Source organism: Centropristis striata, chromosome 14 (genome assembly GCF_030273125.1).
Source record: "Centropristis striata isolate RG_2023a ecotype Rhode Island chromosome 14, C.striata_1.0, whole genome shotgun sequence".
NCBI lineage: Eukaryota > Metazoa > Chordata > Actinopteri > Perciformes > Serranidae > Centropristis > Centropristis striata.
The window spans coordinates 9426714-9441630 of NC_081530.1; the positions used below are offsets into that span (position 1 = coordinate 9426714).

A 14917-nucleotide genomic window follows, 5' to 3' on the forward strand; every position below is an offset into this window, starting at 1 on the left:
AGGCTGGTACAACTAAACCATGGTTTTCTTGATAATGATTCTGGTTATTATCAATAAAACGATGGAAAATGGCTAGATATCAGCTCTTAAATGAAACTCTTATGAGCTATTTTTGTTGTTATCATTATATTTACCCAAACAAATGTACCTTTAGTTGTACCAGGCATTAAATGAACAAGAAAGCAAGGAGAAAACAAGGGTGGTCTAATCATTTTTTTTTCTATGACTGTATATTATAACTTTTTAAACCCTTACGCAGTCGAAACGTTCAACATTTGATGTGCCTCAGCAAAAGGTAATGTTTTCAGATTAATCAGTGGCATCTCAAGTTAATCTTGAGGACCCCAGCTTTCAGGTGATGTATACCACTTCTACAGTATGTTGCAGATAACAGTTGATCTGCCCTGCCCTTCTTTTTTATTCTGAAATTGGGGCAAAATGTATAAAAAGGACAAAGGGTTTGATGCTGCTCGCCTTAGAAATAGAAAGCGCCCTGAAAGCTGGAAGTCAGCACTTTAACCCCATAGTTATTGTTTTATTTCAAATCCAATGTGACAATAGCAAATGTGTCACTGTCCAAACACTTACTGACCGCACTGAGTCCCTGCTGGCCCTACGAGCACTAGATGAAGGAAAGTTCACCTCCCTGAATGCTCATATAGCACTGTAATAAATAGCCTATCACCACATCAAAGTGAATGGATAGCTGTAGACCACACAGTTCTTTAAACTGAGTCTCAGAGCAATTACAGGGAACACAATCTCCCATTAGAGGACCCCTTCTTTTATGGCTGAACATCAACCTGATTCATAGTGTGTGATTTAAAGAGTGTGAAAATACACCCACATATATTCTCAGCGTCCACACACCTTAATTGCCAGAGCCTTTCATAGAATACTAGACTTTGGTTGCCCATCAGTAAAATGAATAAGTGGGAAGTGATGGTTTACTCTGAAGCAGTAAAAGGTTACAGCTGTGGCACATATCTGAGCATAATGAAGTCCTTGAGAATATCTCTATAGTGTGCAATTCCACTGATGACAAGGGAAGTACACACTAGACCATGGGTCCCAAACTCGTGGCCCGCGGGCCAATTGCAACCCTAGTGGCAATATTTTGTGGCCCTCACCTTGATCTGAAAGTTTAATGTGAATTTTATATGAATGGCACTTTACCGTGTTGTGTATGGAAGGTCCCTTTATTTACTTTTTTGGTAACTGTCTTTTTTTGGTAATTTTGTGTCTTTTTCTAATAATTGTGTCTTCTTTAATAATTGTGTCTTGTGATAATTGTGTAAATTTAGTGTCTATTTTGGGTCATTTTATGTCTTTTTAAAAATAATAATTTTGTGTTTTTTTGGGTTATTTTGTGTCTTTTTTTAATAATTTTGTGCCTTTTTTTAATAATTTTGTGTCTTTTTTTGGTATTTCCGTGTATCTTTTTCTAATAATTGTGTCTTCTTTAATAATTGTGTCTTGTAATAATTGTGTAAATTTAGTGTCTTTTTTGGGTCATTTTATGTCTTTTTAAAAAATAATAATATTGTGTCTTTTTGGTCATTCTGTGTCTTTTTGGGTCATTTTGTGTCTTTTTGGGTCATTTTGTGTCTTTTTTTAATAATTTTGTGTCTTCTTTTGGTATTTCTGTGTATTTTTGGGTCATTTTGTCTTTTTTAATTAATTTAGTGTTTTTTTTCAGTCATTTTGTGTCTTTTTGGAATTTTGTGTGTTTTTTGGTCATTATGTGTCTTTTTTCTGTCCTTTTGTGTCTTTTTTTGGTCATTTCCATACTGCCTCCAGCGGCCCCCAGGTAATTTGAGTTTGAGACCCCTGCACTAGGCAATTCTCAGCTTTGTTGGGACATTAAAAAGGTAAATGAGGTTGCAGCTGAAATAATAAAGCATGTTGCAATTGTATGTGAAACAGAAATAAAACTGACTTCTTGACTGTAAGAGATGCCTACATGTGGCCATTGTGTGATGAATGCATGTTCACAGTTAACCCATCATTCAAACGCTGGATTACTGCAGTGCATGCTGTGAGATGTCTTGAAGGAGTTAAGAGAGAATCTTAACTTCATTAGCCGGCAGCTAGCTCTCCAGAGGCAGACGGACTAAGAGGAGAAGGCATGTCTGAATTAATATCCGAAACCTCTCAACACCGCACGGCACCAGAGGCGTATCTGACTCTCAACATATAAATCCTGATCAAAGAGAAGGGCAGCTCCAGGGCACGGACATTAGCCGTTTATTCAAAATCAGTTGAGATCCACTCTCTATAATCCACATCGAATATTAATGATTTTGTACATTTTGATTGGTTATATGTGTAAGGCAGTTAAACAGGATAAACATACTGTAATATGTAGAAATATTCAGGCTGTTAGTATAGATTTTCAGCTTCCTGTCGTCTCTATTATTGCAAGAAAAATATTTTTGGTAAACACTGAAAGCCATGCTAGAGCAGTGCTGGAGTTATAAATATCTCAAATAAAAGCCAGCTTTTAACTTATTTGTATTTTCAGGGGCCAAGCAGGAGAGTGCCATGGGCCCAGAGGTCCCTGACCTGACAAACAGCAGCATGGCAAATAATTAGTCTACGTTATCTGGTGCAATATAATGGAAACGTACATCATTTTATATTATTTCCAGGACCATACATTCCATGCAGGAAAAAACATCTAAGGAGGCATTCACTCCTGAGCTGTTTGGCCCACTTGGAACAAATCAAATCAACTTTATTTATAGAGGCCTTTAAAACAGCCACAGCTGATACAAAGTGCTGTACATGGCAGGACAGACCAATAATAAAAAAATGTTTTTAAAAGAACAAACTCTGGTGAGCTTTGCTCAACAAACTCTGGTGTGGACCAAAGAATCAAACTCTGTTCCTCAAAAAAGAACCAAAGGAAGCAAGCGAAGCACAACACAGTGCATTCTGGGTTGACGTTGTCTAATGATGAAGAAAAGGCTCTTATCAAAATATGGTCAGATGATCACATAACACATCTTCTTGTGGCTACACACAAAAACAACAAAGTCTTTAGATTTTTTAGCAACAGAATGGTGGCTGATGGATTCAATCGCACAACGGATCAATGCTGCATAAACGTGAAAAAACTCAGCCAACATGCTACTGTTTCTAACTAGGGTCAGCTCTGTCCCTCTCATTCTGTCCAATAGACGTTTTGGTTTTTTATGGAGGCTGTAGTGGGCTCACTTTTAGGAATATACTGGGGATCACATGATACTGGTATCATATGAAACTAGAAGATCTAAGGAATCTATAGGCGTGTGCGTCAGGATATTGTGTCGGGAAGTTGACGAAAAAAAAGCTGCAAAGTTAGGCTTTTTTTATGTTTCATTGTAACGCCTGTGAATGTAATAACGCCCACAAACGTAATAAACCACAAACATAATAAAAAATCTGCAGCTTTTAATGCAATAATCCCACAAACGTAATACATTTTCCACAAACTTAATAGCCGCTGCCTTCTATAAACGTAACACGAGATTTCAACCACAAATGTAATAACTATTATGTTTGTGGCGAGTGAAAATCTTCAACTTTCAATATTGTAATACGTTCCCACAAATAACGCAAAGAATAATGGTTGTTGTTTGTTTGTCTATACACACACTACAAGATAATTTAACTTTTTGGGTGTGAAAACTATATGAGTCACATTAGCCTATTATTCAAATAAAGCCAGCAGCTGGATTTTGCACCCTCGGTCAGTGTTAGTAGTGTGTGTGTAGGCAAACAAACAAACAACAACCACCACCACCACAACAACAACCATTATTCTTTGCATTATTACATTTGTGGGAAATCATGTGTTATGTTTGTAGTAGCGGCTAATACGTTTGTGGGATTATTGCAATATAAACTGCAGATTTTTATTACGTTTGTGGTTTATTACGTTTGTGGGCATTATTACATTTGTGGGCGTTATATTTAATTCATAAAAATTTAGAGAAGTGAAACTTGAAGTTGAGGAATGTTTGATAAAATGCTGCAGTTGTTGTCGTCCATTTGATATCAGTTCAGTTCAGTTTGACTGAATACTTTGTTGGTCAGTCTGGGGGTTTGACTCTCATTGTGGAAAAATAGAATTTTATCTTATTTGACAAAACAATTCTTGATTCAATTGAAATTTGTTCAGTTAAATCACAATATATTGTAACACAATACTCACCATATCACAAAATGATTAAAATTGTGACTTAAGTATTGGGATAAAATCGTAGGCCTCTGGTGATTCCCACCTCTATATTTCATGTTGCATGAATTTAACAATTTGAATTGTTATGATAGGCTTCTCTGCTGTCCCAAAAATGTCCCACTTTATCTTTGTGTCCTCAGTACTACTGTCACAGAAACAAAGGGACAGCTGTATTTTGGAGCGCTGCACCAAACCCAACAACCTACTGTACCAGTACGATAACAGTACAAACCAAATATTTTCAAGAGTCTGGCCGTAGCCTTTCAAAATAAAAGTGAGCATACCAGAAGCACGTATTTTTGGTTCCCTGTGTTTATATCTTGGGTTTTTATTTTATGTATACATTGTGATGTGTATTGATGTGCTGAATTAAAAAGATTTTAAAAAATGTATATGTTTCCAGTTCAACTGGATAAGGTGAAAAAACACCAGAAAATATCAAGAAAAAAAAACAAACAAAAAACATGGTCGTAGCTGCAGACCTGCACTGTCAGGACCTTTCGATGCAGACCTGCACAGTGAGGTCCGAAAGTTGATTTGAAGCCTTTCAAAATAAAAGCAAGTCTACTGGAAGCACATATTTTTCGTTCCCCTTGTTTATTTCTTGGGTCTTTATTTTATGTACCTCATTTATTTTACATTTATTTTATGTACCTCACAGTGCAGGTCTGCAGCCAGACCCCTCTCAATATTTTTCCTAATATTTTGCTACTAGTTTCTATAAAAACAATGGTTTGGTATTAAAACAAGATTTCAAAATCAACTTTTACTGAATTAAGATAATAAAAATGTTTTTTGTTTTTGTTAGAGTAGCAGGGAGCAATATAAAATATTTTGCAAAGGAGCATTAAAAATATATATTTTTTTAAAGCAAGCAAAAAAAGAGACATTGATTTTATGCAGTACATAACAAATGTGTCTCAAAACTGCTGGTACCATCAGTTCTCAGATAGTTTTGTCAATTACTTGACTTTATATGCTGTATGAGTTAGACTATGCATTGATTCCCTCACTATACTTTGATGCAGAAGTTTACATCTTTTGAGTTTGTTTAATCAAAGGGCCAGGGATGGACCTCAAAGGGCTTCAAAGTGCTGAGAGATGAAGGGGGCCCTGCATGATGTCCCTGACTCAGCACTTGCAACATGTTGCTGTTGATGTCTACAACCTGAAGACCGATGCGATCTCAAATACACAGCAGCCGGTGGACAGCCACCAACTTTCTCATTGCTATTCAAAGACACCATCATGCTCCATTGCACTTTGTTTAAGGATTCTACATCTGGGATTGCATAAAACATTGAAATGGATTCACTCCAGACGCAACACGAACAAGCTGTAGTTTTTCATACAGCAGAGTTGCAGAGACAGAGCAGTGATTCACTCCAACACAGCCTCCAGCCTGTTGCTGCTGCTGCTTACCAAGTGATGAATCAACTCTATGTTCCTCAGGCAATTAGAGCATTTATGAGAGAGAGTCATCAAATCAAAGTTGGACCAGTTAAAATGATCGTGTGTACAAGGATGCCATGACAAGAGTGCAGGCAAGAAGCCACAATGGAATAAAACAATTAATATCACCACTGAATGGAACAAATTTAAATTAAAGAAGTTCATCCAATTTCATTTGTCACATGTGACATTAACTGTGTATGATACTTTTTCAAGAATAAACAGATTTCACTGGTAAATTTAACTCTGAAGATGTTTTATTTTTGAAAATGTGACTAAAATTAAATTCTGCAGATTTGATAGGCAGTTATTGCAGATATGGCCAATATCACCTAACTGTAATGAATGCAGAATTGTAAATCTTGTAGTAGGTTCATCTAGTGTGATAAGCCTGAGGTGTGTAGACTGTATTCACTGGAGCTGACTTTCATTACAAAGGGCGACATGTCATCCTCATAAGGAATCTGTCATGTTTATGCCGTGATTGGATGTTCTCGAGACTCATAAAAAATCAGAACTAGAATATTTTCAATAACACACACCCTGCAGCTAACTAAAGATGAATAACAAAATCCTCAACCTGATCTCAATCTATCTGGTTCTAGACTTAAACTAGTAAATGACTGCGAAAGATACAAACCACTAAACGAAACAAGCACACTGCAAAAAAGGTGTGTCTAAAAACAAGATAAAAACACTAAAAATGAGGGAAATTATCTTGCTGCATGGACAGATAATTTCACTTGACAAGATTTCTTAAATTAAGATTATTAAATCTAGAAATAAGCATGTTGTACGCTTAAAATAAGAAATTAACTCTTAAAACAAGATAAATTAAAGTTTTAGCAGCGGTGAACTGGCAAATGATTTGGTTCTTACCAAGATAAAAAAAACTTAAGATTTAGAATTTATCTTGTTTTAAGAGTTAATTTGTTATTTTTAGTGTTCAACATGCTTATTTCTAGATTTAACAATCTTAATTACTATTACATGTTTCACCTGATGTGAATGTAAACACCCTTAATGTCAGCACTGAAACCTCAGTACAAGACCGTGAGCAAGGGCACGGTGAAGCATGTGGAGGACAGCATCGTTCACTCCAATGTGTTGTTTGTATATATGTGCAGAATTCTCCCTGACACCTGTAAACAAACTGGTGTGTATATCTGGAGAAACTTCCCTTCAGATTGACTGATTGGCAGCTTAGACTGTGTGCTATTAGCTAATGGCTTTAACACAGGGCCTTTGTCAGAGCTTAATGAAGAAGTTCTGAAGGAGGCACAGTGGTGCCAAAAGCTTCTTCAAGCAGTCACTTTAAAGTGCTCCTGTGTTTTGCCAATTTATAATACTGAAGTCTTTTAAGCTGGAATATGAACGGTTGACTAAAGGCAAGTTATACCGTCTACTGTGAAACATTAAGCTCCTTACTGTCTTCTCTTCGGGCATGTTCAGGATGTATGCATATATGCAGTCTGGATGAAAGGGGTCAGCAATATCTTAAAACTGACAACACACTTCCCAACAGTCTATTTACATTTGTGAATAAGGACGGCAGGCTTTTATCTTACAAAGGACCCACAAGACCTGGCTTGCATGTTTAACTGAAGAAGAAACCAACACATGAATCACCCCTGAGACATTGCAGGGCTGTATTACCACGTGCATATGCACATAGGTGCACGTTACCTGCTCTGGTGCATGTAAATTGGTGCAGAAAACGTGCAGACGGTTTAGACTGACCAGTTGACACTTTTCACATGCCGCACATCTATTTTCAAACACATTTATAACTGATAACAGTGGCATGAAAACATGGACACTTACAGTGCATGGGCGGACAACATAGGCAGAGCACCACAGCGCAACAGCAGCACCATGAAAAACACAGTTAAACCAGACACCGTTAGGTTGTGATGTGCATCATTTTGTAGGTTATGTTGAATACGTACCCCACCAAAAGGTCCTACTATGATAAAAAAACCTTTTCCATATTAGGTTGCTGAGACGTGCAATGGATTTCTTCTCAAAAAGTTCAAATGACCATATCAAATCTGAAGGAATTCCCCTGGACATTAATTCACTGGGAAGGTCAGAACAAATAACACATTAAATATATCCAAAATTTTAAACTCTTAAATTAAATTAATACACGTTTTCCTTCAGAGGTTTAATTAAATTCTCACTGTATTCCTGTTCAGGATGATTCGGTCTATGAGCATGTCTAATGTGTTAATTTGTTTACTATATGTAAGCTTGTAAGAAAACCTCGGACATTTTCTCAAAAATTAATGGGAAGGGAAGTCAGCTTAACTCACATTATAAACATTGAGAAAATGTTGTAGCAATCAATGTTGGATTTCTTTTGGTCTGCAAAAGTGCCAAGAAAGAAGAACAACAAATGCTGTAGTAAAAATGTTTTAGTGCAGGTAAATCATTTATCATCAATTTATCATTGTGCTATTAGATTTATTACTGGCGATGTGTTCATGACCCATCACTGCCATCTCTATCAGAATGTAGGTTGGACTTCCCTGGCTCTAAGAAGGGAGCAACACTGTATATCGTTTATTAGAAGGCACTACTAAAAAAAATTCAACTCTTCTTATTGAGCCTACTGAGCTTCAGATCTCTTAACTATCCCACTTGTGCACATAACCCACTGGCTCTTAATATCCCTGCTGTTAAAATGGAGGTAGGGAAATTCACTTTTGTTCATTTCGCTCCTTTTAAATGGAATAATCTACTGTCTCAGCTTCAGTTGGATACACTGATTCCTTTTAATCATTTTAAATACATTCCTGTTGATCTTATGATTTCTGAATGTACATGTGCTTGTTGAATTCAGTGTATATTATTATGGATATGTCTTGTAATGTGTTGTATTGTATTTGTGCTGTAATCAGGGCGCCATTGGAAATGAGAGCTTGGCCCTCCTTGAATAAATAAAGGTGAAATGAAAATAAAATGAAATACAATTCAGTGTATGTAATTGTAAGTTACTCATACTTACTAACAGAAGTTACTAACGTTACTGTACACAGAAAAAAACATATTTTGAGCCCTGCATTGGTTAAGATGCCTCTGGATATTTTTTTATACAGTGTGTTTAGCAAGAAGTCAGACCTCTTCAGTTTTATTTTATTTTGTTACTTGCAGCCTTATGCTAATAATACTTGCCTAAATTAATGTTTCCCTCATCAATCTCACTAAGTGCTGCATAATGACAAAACCAGAGCAATTTGCATGTATCAAAAAGAAAACAAAATAAATATAATGATTAAAGAAAAGCCTGTTTAATTACCTTTAGTCAAAGGCAAGTTAGTACTACATGTTTCACCTGATGTGAATGTAAACACCCTTAATGAAACCTCAGTCACATGTATGTGCTGGAGTATGGCTGTCAGGCTTCACCTTTACTAAACAAACCCAAACAGTTGGTGTTTATATGTGTGTGAGAATACAGTAGAAATGATGTTGGCCTTACCGATCTTCTTACAGCGCTCCTCTCCTCTGTTGTGCATGATGATGGGTGAGTAGATGAAGGGGCTGGCGGTGGACATATTCTGTCCCAGCAGGCCTTTCACTTTGTGAGGACGCAGACTGACGGGCAGATTGAGCAGCTTCACTGATCTGGTTTGGGCACCACAGGTAAAAGCACAACAATGACAACATGAGAGCAAGGTTATTATAGTTAACGAAAACTAACGAAATAACGAAAACTAGAATTGAAAAAACATTTCCATGAACTGAAATAAAAATAAAAACGAGTTTAAAAAAAACGATGACTAACAAACTGTATTCTGTGATTACAAAACTAACTAAAACTAACTAAAAAATATAGTGAAAATGTCTGTGATTTTCATCCTTTTTGGTTGAGACGAAATCAATTTTATCTATCTGGTTTTATGACTTAGTAAACATATTACTTTTTTTTTAATACTTTTTTTTTTCACTTTTTAATAATTTATTTTTGGTTAGGGGCAGTGCACATTGATGAACATCGAAAAACATCTTTGTAAATATGCCGGATTATAGCAAAGCTGCTAGTTTGCATCCGTAGTAAAAAATAAAAATAAATACAAATATAAAAGACAGCAAGTACAAAGGTAAGATACAAATAGAGGAGACAACACACACACACACACACACACACAACACAACACAACACAACACATACCAGACCCAGACAGGATATAACTATGCAATAAAAAGTCATGTTCAAGTAGTCTCAAGTCCAGGGGGCTGAGATGGATCAGACAAAGGAAATAAAGGCAACATTTATTATGACCTTTCTGAATCTGGCACCCAACAAATACCCCATTACAAAAAACTAAAACTAACATTAAAACTAATAAAAACATTTTCCCAAAAATAACTAATTAAAACTAGCAAACTCACTCTAAAAACTAATTAAAACTAACTGAATTTGAAAACAAAAAAATCACAAAGAAATTAAAACTAAAAGTAATGAATAATCAAAAACTATTATAACTATGCATGAGAGACCAATTGGTGATGCTTGGTTGTCAGTGCATCATTAGAGTTACAACAGCTTATGCTGTATAATCCAAGTGCTTGTGATGAGTTTTTGTGAATTTTACAGTGCACTGCCAAATATTTATAATGCCACCATTTGTTAAAGGTTACAAGCTCAGCAAACCAATAAAAACAGCGCAGTGCCAGTACAGGCACTAGAAGAAAGAGTGTGCTCCACAGTTTCAGGGACAAGGGGCTATCAATTCATTCACAGTCAATGTAATCTGGTAGATAAAGACTACTGTACTGTAGGAAAGTTACTGTCGCCCATTAATACGTCAAAGTATTTATGGTAAGGTAATAATGAATTCCATGATCAAAGGGTCGAAGGCACGATGAGAACTTCAGAGAAAGTTAGAATTCTTTTAACTACTTTTTTGGCAGTGCCAGGTTTCTTTTGGTCTCTTTCCAGCTCTCCAGCACTTCTGATTCAACAGTAGCCTACTTACTGTGGTACGTGCAAAGGACCCAAATTTACCTAATTATTTTCACACTCAAAAAGCTCTGAGCAAACCTCCCGCCTTTGTGTAAACTTGTACTTCTGAGTTTCAAAGTAGCAGAGAAGGAAATAGGAAATAACAAATGTTTTTGCAACGGAGGTTTTCCCTGCGGAACGATTCTAAAAGCCTGTGTGAGATTCATTTCAAAATAACTGATCTGTTAGCTCTGATAGCAGTTATCTCTGGGGTCCTATTTGTCTTGCTTTAAGGTGGACTTTGATATGATAAAAAGATAAGTTATTAGAGCACTGTAAAAGCATGAAACTGCCACTCACCTTTCTGTTTTTTTTTTGCTTTTTACTAAATATAATAACATCATTAGTGTTAGAATAATCTGTTATTCTGTCTCTGTTGTCTGTCTCTGTGGACGTAGGTCACTTTCTATGCATGCGTAATTCACATTCTGTGTATGTAACCTCTCTCTGTGCATTGATAGATTAATCATACAAGCTGCTTTGTTATAATGCTCATGTGCTAATATTGTTGTTAAACTATTGGTAAACTAAATACATTTACTCCATCTGCTTAACTGCCCTATTGAGAGTAAGATTCTATTATCACAAAAAGATATATTTTATGTGACATGTTTGTTGCAAAATCTGTGTCTCCAGTAATAATCACAGGTCATATCAAGGCAGGAGTTTGTGTTTTGAAAGTTTGTTGCAGGTCAGGTCACGGACATGATATGTAAGGCAGAGACGATATCTGTCTTCTCTGCTTGGTGACATGACGTGTCCACGTATGCAATAAACTGACAAATCAACAGATTGAAAGGAGGCGACTTTTGGAGATCAACCTAAATTTTTTAGTAAAATCTCTGCTATAAAACTGGGTTCAGGGAAAGTAGACTGGTCCAGACTTCATGAACTGACCAGCCTATGTCATGTCAGGGACGTGTAGCTTGAACCCAGAGACTCTGTAAATGCAACTCATGTGTCTGTATCTTTCACCCATGTTTTACTTCAGCAGCAAGGTTAAACCACTTGAGGTCCGCAAAGACATGACTTCCAGGGGTTGTTCAATTATTATTTAATAGTTTTGGATCAGGATCTTCAGAATTTGGATCAAATAGCCCATAAAAAATAGGGTGTTTGAGATTCACCAGCTACAGCTTTTATTTAAACATGTCAGATACTGATTGCTTGGATTTGGCAAATACCCAATATAAAAAGAACTGGTACTGGGATCAGAGCCAAAAAAAAACTTGATCAGCACATCCTGAATTAAAACACATCAATGAGCCACACTTGTTGACATGTATTGTCATTTAAGGAAACTTTGCCGACCAGCTCTATGTCACTGGTTAAAAATCAGAAAAGGTTCCCTCTACTAATGTAGTTTACTTTGAGTAAACCCAATATTTATCACCCTGCAGCTCAATAAAATCCAGAGCTAAAATAGTTCACAACAAACATACTATTTACTCCTTCTACAAATGCAACATACAGACCAGAGAATTTGAATAGTATTGAGAGATGAAAATTGTTTGCTTTGAATGGGATTTGTTGACAAAATGAAATTCCTTGTGAAGAAAACTCAGCTATCAAAAGAGAACAAATCCAAATTGAGCCCAATTGAGAAATGTTTTCTTAAATTAATACTTCATGAAAGTCTCATTTCAAGGCACTTGACATTAAAAGCACCAATTAAATATTCAGGGATTTTTCATAGAACCATTCAGCAGTAATAGCCAACTACTGACAAACTGACAAACTTTTATGTGGCAATAGTATAATTGCTTCAAATGCATGATTTGGGTGAAATTAGCTAATATGTAACATGATACAGTAACAATCAGTCATACTCTTGTCTTACCGAACAATGGGGAGCTTTGTAAAGGGCACTGGAGGGAGCTTCAGCCCATCAGGAAGGGTGATGATCTCCATTCCACCCGGACACTTAGAGGTGTAGTTCTCCAGACTCTGGGTCACCTCTTTCTTCTCTATAAATGTAGGAACAGAAGGAAAATCATTAAGCAAATGACAAGAGCACATACATAAGTCTATCAATACAATGATCCAATTATCAGACAGCAACAATTATGGTGCAACACAATTCCTTTTAAAGAGCCCCATACCTGGATAATAAGGGCACTGTTTCCACTAGACTTTATCTTTGTGTGTGACATAAATTAAGCAGATAATAGTGGTGTGAGAGAACAATGACTTCTACTTTTAGCTCTGTTACCAGCTTGCGATGGGAGCTTTTGGCCTATCAGAGGTCATGTCAGGGAGAGGGCCTTCCTATTGGCTGCTCTACATCCCTTGAAGAGGCTAAAGGCCGATTCAAGGGCGGAAAATCCTGCAGAAAAACTTCTAGCATCTGTGACAACTGACCATTGACCTTTTGAATATAAAATGTCATCACTGTATCATTTTATTATTTGCAACATTTGTGTGAAAGTTTGATTAGTGTGTAAATTCTTGACTTGTGGTCAAAAAAATTATTTTGTACAGTCAAGCAAATGTTTGTGCCAAATTTGAAGAAATCCCCTCAAGGCTTTCCTAAGATATAGCGTTCAAAGAATTGGATGGACTTGAGGTCACAGTGACATTTAATCACAAAAATCTAATCAGTTCATCCTTGAGTCCAAGTGGACGTTTGTGCCTAATTTTATATAATTTCCTCTGGCCTTATTGACATATGGTGCTCACAACAATGGAAAGGACTTGAGGTCACACTGTAAAACATGTCTGTGGATTTTACGGTGAAAAACTGCTAAACCATGACAGTAAAAGACCGTAAAATGATAAATGGGTTAATTCAGTTTCAGTTTCACTTTTTTCTGAAAAATACATTACTTCACTGTAAATTACACTGACAGTGTGTGTAACAAAATATACTATAATATATCCAAGCATCACTGTAATTTTTGCATTTATCTTTTGTAAAAAAATATTTCCCTAACTGTTAAATGTACTAAGCACCATATCTCTGACAAAAATATACTGTAATATTTAATGGTAAAATCTTTAATTTATGCATCACAGCATTTCTTTTTTATTTATATGGTAAAAAAATTGAATAAAATGGCAATCTTAAACGGGAAATCAACGTTTTTTTACCATAAAAACAGGGGTTGTTTGTTTTTTTACAGTGCACAGTGACCTTTAACCTCCAAAATTTAATCAGTTCACCCATGACTCCAAGTGGATCTTTCACCAAATTTGAAATAATTCCCTCCAGATGTGCCTGAGATATTGCTTTTATGAGAATGGGACAGACGGACAAACCCAAAAAGTCTACAAACTCCCTTTACTGCAAAGCAACCCAAACAAGAAGGATGGACTGATCAAAAAGAGAGTCTAAAAAACAGTCAGACAATAAACCGTAAACATGTGCTACATGTAGGGCTGGGCGATATGGACCAAAAGTCATATCCCGATATATTTAGGCTGAATATCGATATACGATATATATCTCTATATTTTTTTATCGCAAAGTGAGAGCAAATGTTCAGTCAATGTCAAAGCCAAATATGACAAGTAGTATGTCACAAGTAGTTTTATTGATACGGTATATTTAAGTGAACATCAATACTGTATAACAACAGGAGTACCTTTTTTTTTCTTTTTTTTTTAAATCAAAGCTCCATAAAGTGCACATTTAAATAAATACATGTTAAATAAACAGCCTATGAAATAAAATAGGCCAATCATGTTTTTTAAATAGATATATTTATATGAGAAAAGAAAAAATAACATTACAAAAGAACTAAACATGACAAATCTTAGTAAGGGCAACATTTATATATAAAGAAGGAAAAAAATTTAACTATATCGATATATGCGATATGGTCTAATTCCATATCACATTTAAAAATATATCGCCCAGCCCTAGCTACATGTACATACATGCTAGAGTAACAAGTACTCGTTACTGCATGAAGCGTGTTCAAATGCCCGTGCTTGTCTTGGCTTGAGATGCTTAGGACAGAGAGGGGAGAGGAGAGAGCTGCAGGAGAAGGGCTGGATTGTTCCAGTTCTGGCTTTTTTTTTTTTTTTTTTTTACCTTTTTTAGAAAACTGCCTACCCCAGCTTTAATGACCTGTGAGGTGTCTCTCTCTCAGCAATATAAGCCCCAGCCTTCAAGTAACACTGGAAGTTTTATTGTACCATCAATACCTTTTGAGGGAACATTACTGCTCACCCAGCCAGAGAATTTGCTTTGGCTCTGCAGGTTTCGAGAGTGTCCATCAACAGGA

The 14917-nt window shown here is 36.1% G+C and overlaps 1 protein-coding gene across 2 annotated transcripts in view; it reads right to left on the reverse strand.

Annotated features, from left to right (window-relative positions):
* trappc9 (trafficking protein particle complex subunit 9) overlaps positions 1 to 14917 on the reverse strand; it is a 302989-nt gene that overhangs the window by 241534 nt on the left and 46538 nt on the right. For both annotated transcript variants that reach the window (XM_059349529.1, XM_059349531.1), the window contains exons 10-11: positions 12529 to 12655; positions 9162 to 9307 (exon numbers count right to left, since the gene is read on the reverse strand). In XM_059349529.1, coding sequence (XP_059205512.1) covers positions 9162 to 9307; positions 12529 to 12655 — 273 coding nt within the window. The remainder of the gene's footprint in view (positions 1 to 9161; positions 9308 to 12528; positions 12656 to 14917) is intronic.